The 7,445-nt window shown below is 42.4% G+C and overlaps 1 protein-coding gene across 5 annotated transcripts; it reads right to left on the bottom strand.

Moving 5' to 3' along the window:
* Window positions 1-3,370: 3,370 nt before the first annotated feature.
* On the bottom strand, window positions 3,371-7,060 carry LOC123134720 (very-long-chain (3R)-3-hydroxyacyl-CoA dehydratase PASTICCINO 2A). 5 transcript variants are annotated; one of them, XR_006465712.1, is made up of 11 exons: window positions 6,853-7,060; window positions 6,447-6,558; window positions 5,481-5,499; window positions 5,311-5,399; window positions 4,804-4,857; window positions 4,490-4,560; window positions 4,313-4,394; window positions 4,121-4,217; window positions 3,914-4,034; window positions 3,770-3,813; window positions 3,371-3,690 (listed from the first exon to the last, which is right to left on the bottom strand). XR_006465712.1 is itself a non-coding variant. In XM_044553912.1 (9 exons), exons 1-9 carry the CDS (start codon window positions 6,924-6,926, stop codon window positions 3,964-3,966), a joined length of 669 nt encoding a protein of 222 aa, XP_044409847.1. In that variant the 5' UTR covers window positions 6,927-7,060; the 3' UTR covers window positions 3,371-3,963. The 5 variants fall into 5 exon arrangements, 1 of the variants encoding a protein (XP_044409847.1); XR_006465711.1 differs by having other exon boundaries at window positions 3,770-4,034; XR_006465713.1 differs by having other exon boundaries at window positions 3,371-3,813.
* Between the last annotated feature and the right edge of the window lie 385 nt (window positions 7,061-7,445).

Below are 7,445 nucleotides of genomic sequence, written 5' to 3'. Positions count from 1 at the left end.
TACGTCGTCGAACTACACCATCGACTAGGACGAGGAGTAGTTTTATTTATTTTTATTAGCATAGTATGAACTGACTTGTGGTTTGGGGAACTATGCTATGAAATTTAAAGTTTTGAACGATGTGTTGTTTCATATTTTTTTCGTATGTATTGTTTAAAAAAATTCCAAGCGCGCTGGTTTTTACTGCGCTTGATGAAGCGCTATAGCGGGGCGCTAAATTTTACAGCACCTAATAAAGCCGCGCTACCGTGCACCTGTTGGAGGTGCTCTAAGCTTGGAGGTAGAGCGGCGGTCCTCTTCCTCTCGCCCGTCGGCGTGCTCTGGCAGTAGCTCGCGGATGCGCTTGATCGCAAGCCAGACTTGAACAATTTCTTCATGTACTTCAAGGATGTCGTATACGAGCTCAGAGTGCCTGCTGTGACTCGTGACCTTAGCATCAACAGCTCGCCTCATACATCTCCGTAGTAGTCTGGGCGCACAGGCTACACGCTAGCGTAGGAGCTCACCTTGCACATGAGAGAGATATTAGGAAGAAGACAATGTGTGCCATGGTCGTTGGTGAGAAAAATGTCTAATTCAGGTTGGGATTGTCTTTTCCCGCTTAGACAAACATGTCCAGAATGGTGTAGGGTTGGGGATTAACCGGGGTCGATAAGGTTAGGGTGCTGATTTCAAGGATTAATAGTTTAAGGTTTGATATACAACTTGGACTACGAGTTTAAGGTTTATTTCAGACTTTTTCCTTTTATTAAACGTGTTAATACAAAGATATTTTTTTTGCAGGCAATTCAGAGAGCTTTATTCATAAAAAGCAGTCCTAGGACAGTCAGCCAGCAGGCTGGTCACTAGGAAGCTTGGAGTATCATCGAGCCAGCACTCAGTCACATTTAATGTGCAAGCACGCTTAGCACAGAGATGAGCTGGGATATTTGCTGTCCTCATTACATGTTGAATCTCAAAAAGGGAAAAGTCTCTAGCTAGCTCTCCAATTTCATCTAAGATAGGAGCCACAATCGAACGTGTATTGTGGCGAGTGTTCCAGAGTGACACCACCTCTAGACAATCAGTTTCTATTATCACATGCGTAAAACCCCTCAGTTTGGCAAACTTGACACCTTCATGTATAGAAATAGCTTCCATGATGAAAGGGTCCGAGATTCCTGGCTGAGGTTTGCACCATGCCGCAAGCAAAGAAGTATTTGTGCGAGCAACGCCCCCACCTTCTCCTCGGTCTTCTTCAAAGTTCAGTGCCCCGTCCGTTAAGATCTTGATGATGCCTTGCTCCGGTGGTCGCCAGCCGTGGCCTGGTAAAACCACCGGCTCCTTCCTGGGTAGCTCAAGGATTGCCATCACTTCTCTCGTGCGTCTTGCTGTAGTCACCGGATCAAGAGCTGCGCCATCATGCTTCACCCGATTCCTAGAATGCCAAATGTTCCACATGATGGTGATAATGATGGGCCGATCTTTGTCCGGCCGGGATCCGCTGATCACATAAAATATCCCTCGCCCAAGTGGCAGGGTTTAAACTTGGAAGATTAATCTGGAACCATGCCCTCGCTGCATCCCAAAAACCAGCAGCGTGCACACAATGAATCAACACGTGTTTCAAATCTTCTCCCATTGTATGACAGATTTTGCATCCATCAACTTCTGCTATATGTCGCCGCTTGAGTGTGGTCTCGTTAGGAAGGATTCCTTGGAGAACCCTCCACCAGAAGACACGCACTTTAGGAACAACATTGAGCTTCCACAGAGCTTGCCACATCTGTTTTTCTTCATTTGAAGTTTCCGTTTCCGTAACCATTCCTTCCTCGAGAGCCGCACTTTCTTTCTGAGTCATAAGAATACGGTACGCCGATTTGATAGTGTACAAACCTGATCGCTCAAACGCCCACGCAAGGGAATCCGCACGGCCATTCATGCTTAAAGGAATATTAAGAATTGCCTGTGCATCACTTGCAATGAACGTGTCATAAACCAACTGCTCATTCCATCTACCAATCTGTGGATCCAGTAAATCTGCAACTCTCTCAACAGTGGTGTTGGCTGGTCTTACCATCGGTTTCATAGAACTCGTTCCTGGTATCCATTTATCGTCCCAAACTGAGATGGAAGTTCCATCTCCAACTCGCTTTATAAGACCAGCATCAAGTGTTTCTCTTCCTGCAATAATTGCCCGCCAAGTAGCCGACGCTGATCGGGGGCATGTTGCTTGCATGAAGTCGGTGTCAGGGTAATATCTACCTTTCATCACTCTTGCATATAAGGAATCCGGCTTTGTCATAAAACGCCATCCGTGTTTTTCAAGTAGTGCAAGGTTAAACTGATGCAAATCTCGGAATCCCAGACCACCCTTGCATTTTGGTGTCGCAAGGTTTTGCCAGGATACCCAGTGCATTGATTTCTTGTCAAGAGAACTACTTCAAAAGTATTTTGCCATAGGAGTAGTCAGACTCTTACGTACCTTCTTGGTGAAGAGGAAAGTACTCATCGAATAGGTCGGAATTGCTTGCACAACTGATTTCAACAAGGTTTCTCTACCCGCACAAGCCAGGAGCTTCTCAGACCACCCTTGTATTTTTCCTTTCGCCTTATCACTGACATACTCAAAGGTGCCGCTAGTGATCCTCCCCACCGCAGTGGGTAGACCCAAATATCTCGATATAGTCAAGACTCAGCGTGAGCGGCACACGTCCTCCTACATATCCGTATACATGGCGCACACGGGCGTGGCCGCGAGGTCAACCACAAGCGCGGAAGGACGCCATTCTGACGGGGGAAAACGTGTGCAGCTACTCCGCCATGGTCCGGAGGACGCCGGCCGCCGCTGGTGGCGCTCACGATTCAGCCAGCAGCAGCAGGCACCCCAGGGACGGTCACTACGACCACCAGTCCACCGTGTACATGATATGCTGGCTTCTTTCACTGGTTTGGAACCGCATCATCTCGTCACGGCTGGAGTTCGTTTGCAAAGTTTGGTGTGGGCTATTCTGTAGCTCGGGGAGAATAACTTGATACACAAAATATTCTGTCTTGAAGAAATAAAAACGTGGATACTACGTCATAAGTGGTCTGGACAACTTCACAGACTGTCGTCGGTGCAATTTACTACTCCCTCCGGTCCATATTACTTGTCACTGGTTTAGTACAAAGTTAGTACAACTCGCTGGTTTAGTATAAAGCTATATTAACTTTGTACTAAACGAGCGACAAATAATATGGATGGAAGAAAGTAATAAATAAATTTAGACTTGCTACAACAATCACACCAGAATACTGAAAATCAGCCAAACTTTAAGCATCAATATCTAACCGATCTTCATGTACCCATATCGGAGAAGCTAACGAATGGTAGACCACCATCAACACATCATGAGAAGAGCTTTATTAATGATATTCCTCATTCTATAAACTTCAACTTTCATTGCTAAATGCTCCTTATGTGAGACAAACTAAAGATTAAATGGAAAAGCTTCTGCATAAAACCCTGAATGATAACCTCAGCCTGTGCCACCAAGATCACACCGAAACTCGGATGCATCTACCTCTGTGCTACCACTTCAGCATCCATAAGATTGGCATCACTCCTCGTGTCCTTTAATGATGTGCGGAACCCTAGCACAACCAACATACTCAACTTTTCGATTTAGACTGAAGTTGTCATCCTCGTCGTATGGAAAAATTTGCTGGCTAGGAATGCAAAAGTTTTAGGGATATCAATGAGCATGTCACAATCATCGTTAAAACTATAGTTAGTGGCATGACTCACCGATTGAGTAATTGCACTCAGGTGGGGAACGCTCACCACCCCAACTTTATTGATCGGGAAACGATAGAAAACATGAGAACAACGTCACACAAATAGTAGATATACGCTGGTGGGAAGTATCATGTGTGGAAGCACACAACTCACACATTCAGAAGTCACTTGAGACATATACTCTAGAAAGCTTGTGAGTAATATCATGCGGATTTTGCCTTTGACAAGACCACCTTCCTCCTAAGGAGCATATAACGGTACAAGTGTGGAAATCCTGCAGTCATCCAGATGAAACGAAGAGGTGTCTTGTTAGATAATACATATGTATACCTTTGGTCAATAATTGTAAAGAAAGCGTACCTGGAAAATAGATACCCATTAGAAGAACAGATGCATAGTGGTAGTTGAAGGAGAAATTCCATTTATTGGGCATTTGAAGGCAATATTTATTGGAGGCCTGACAACAGTCACCCACAATATAGAACTGTTAAGCAAAACTCTCATTGAAGTAAATAACATGGAGCTCTTCATGTCTTCGGTTATTTGGATTACCTTCATGTAAGGCATTGTGACGTATATGAGGCCAACTTCACTTAGCATACCGATAGGATAGAGTACGATGAACATGTTATACCTACAAACAATCGGTACAAAAACAATGAAGCAATGTAGATATACTAAAACAATAATACTTCTAAGATGTGAGGTCTTTGTAGATCCAATACCAACCTAAGCCATAATAGCCAGAAATGTGCAAATCCAAATGTCTCCTTCATACCATAGTAAGGATATCTGATGACCTACAAATCAATAGCAATTTTACCATAATTATGATCAAATAAAGAAAATTTGAAAAATCTTGGATTGATTAGGTTCAACATAAGAAGTGTCATAACTTCTGGTCTTGAGTTAGTGATCTTCAAGCATTATTGTGACATGAAGAACCAGGAGTTGCTTTTTAGCGTCTTATGTTGATTCTGCTTTCTAAATTGATGATGTTTCACTTGATTAATTTAGTAAATATTTGTGGAAGCAACATATACCTCAGCAATGGACCATGCTAGGATCAAGGAAGTAACAAGAATATGAGGGCGCGTCTGCAAGACAAGTGTGCTTAATGATCAGGCAATATAGTTGAGAAACCAAACATTTATTTGCTTATGTTCCCGTTAATCATACGTGTAGAATACCTATGTGTTAAATATTTCTAGGTTTGACCATAGAAAGGAAATTACCAACATCGACAACATTAATTGATACTACTTCACAAATCATAAATATGCCTACATGGGCTCCACTTTTGAATTTACAGTGCAATTGTTGCCATTGTATTATTCTTTATGGAAGTATTACCATGGGCTATTTGATGATCAGAAATAAAAATGATATGTGTCTACTTTCAGGAGTTGCAATAGAAGTTTGCATCAATATTTTCTCATTTACCAATTGCCTTTAAATCAAGAACTTGTTTTGTGCATCATAAAGAGAAAATGATGTTTTTCTCTCTATAGCTCCAGACTTGCTTAGTCATGGGTTGTTCATATTGATACCTCGGGAAAGCTCCACAAGACACCCCATGCAACAAATATCCTTCCAATAAGTTGTAGAATTGTTGCGGAGACAGGAGACTTCACAAGCCCTTTCATGAATTCAGTATTCAAAAGAGTGATTAAAAAAGAACATGATACTGTACAACTAGAAGATAATGAAGAATCCTTACCTACAAGTGAATGAACAATCTATGCAAAAAGCAGTGCCGTCACCATGCAACACCAAAAGGGTTAGCAACTCACAGTCATCATGTTCAAAGAATAAAAACCTATGAAATTTGAACTAAGATACCATTAAGAGTTTAATACAAATGGCTCCCAGGGAAGAAAAGCGCCACAAGAATCATCAAAGTACTTTTTGACATTTTGGTCAGCATGCCTCCCATGTTGTCATCCAAAAATCAAGGCAGACCTCTGAGTTGGAGTTTGTACCCTTGCAGGAGTGATTGCATGTTTAACTGATCATCTATACCAATTTCTTGGCAGGTTATCTTCAAAGCTACCACGTCAACGGTCAATCCTTCCATGGTCATTACTTCTGCGTGTGAATGCCCAGGAGCATATAGACTTTTGGTTCAACTATCCAGAGACGGTCGCACGAGAATTATTCAACCAATTTGGCTGGCGAGCTAGTAATAGATTATGTATCTGAGTCATTTAACCTGATTATCGACCGACTATGTATCCGAGTCATTTTTTCCACAAGCGGGCGAAGGCTAAAACAACGAGAGAGATATGCAGTTTGTATGGAATATAATTTTCTTAGCCTGCAATAGGCCCACATGTTAGCATAGTCAACCAAAAAAATGAAGAAACGTTCTGCACCGGCGAGTGCAGTGTATGATTGATGTACCATGTACCCTGTCGGTTCACACGACCAGTCTCCCTAATGACGAATAAGCAAGAGAAGTACACACCGACAAGAAGACATTACGAACACTAAGTTGGCCAGGTTATCTGAGACAAGAGTATATATATATAAGTGTGACTATAGCGGGCGCAGCGGAGCGTACCGTACCATCTATTTTAAACCTAATTTGTTGAACAAATTATGCACCTATGCAAATAATTAGTACTTTACGAAGATAAAAGGTAAGAACCATAGTGCATAACTGACATGACAAAGAATACCAAACCTCCATTAAAGCGGCAGTCTGTGTGACCAGTAGCGGCCGCTCGATCGCGGTGTAGATAGCCTCAGGCCTCCTCTCCAACAATGCCAATGTTGCGTAGCACAACACCTGTGCCCTGCATGATCGGAATTTAAGTGCTCGATCAAACAAAGTAACAAATGACCTCTTTTTCATCCGTCAAGGCATAATTTTGGTTTTGCATGACTTTGCTTTTTGCCAGCGTGATTCTTTGTGCGTGTATGTTAGTGTTGACTATGTGCAGCCTAATTGTGTAGAGATCGGGTGTGTTCACTGTGTTTATATATATTCCAAATAATGCTCAATTTTGAGTTAATAAGTTTCATCCTCTGCCAAACAGAAAACAGCCAGATCTGTCTAGAAGTTAAAAACAACAGCTAGAACAACTGACCATCCAAAGAACGCAGCCCAATTATAGACAAAGAGGTAGAGCCGGCGCACCACCGGTCCAACATTAGCCTCCATTGCAGAGCTTCCAGGAAGAAGCGAAGATATTGGATGTGCACTTAGGCCCTGAATCACTTACCCTATAGCTGCACACACATTGGATGCACTTAAATACTACCAGTATCTTTGGTTATGCCTTTCTCGGACTAGTATTGTGATTGGAATGTTAGCACCGCTCAACCTGATTTAGCTTTAAGTTGAGGACATCACTACAGGAGTTTGGTACAGATGGTTGGGGAGTGTTAGGGGGAGCGATTGCAGCTGCAACCACCCTGCCATACCATACACGTGATCAGATAATATCATCACAACAGCAAAAGTGAGTGATGGTGCAATAACTTATGTTTTCCTTTTGTTCATACAATAATCTATGTTTTCCTTTTGTTCTTCACATGTATACTGTAGTACCGTACACGTGCAAACCATGTCGTAACTAGGTGGTCCTTACACGAGTTTGATTCAGAGAAAGCTGGTTATCATGTACTCGTACAATCTTATATTTTTTTACAGACGAAGTACTCTTGAAAAGGAAATGTG

This window comes from Triticum aestivum, chromosome 6B (genome assembly GCF_018294505.1).
Source record: "Triticum aestivum cultivar Chinese Spring chromosome 6B, IWGSC CS RefSeq v2.1, whole genome shotgun sequence".
NCBI classification, from domain to species: Eukaryota; Viridiplantae; Streptophyta; class Magnoliopsida; order Poales; family Poaceae; genus Triticum; species Triticum aestivum.
The sequence above is the reverse complement of the archived record's forward strand: the minus strand, read 5'-3'. Positions and strand labels throughout refer to the sequence as shown.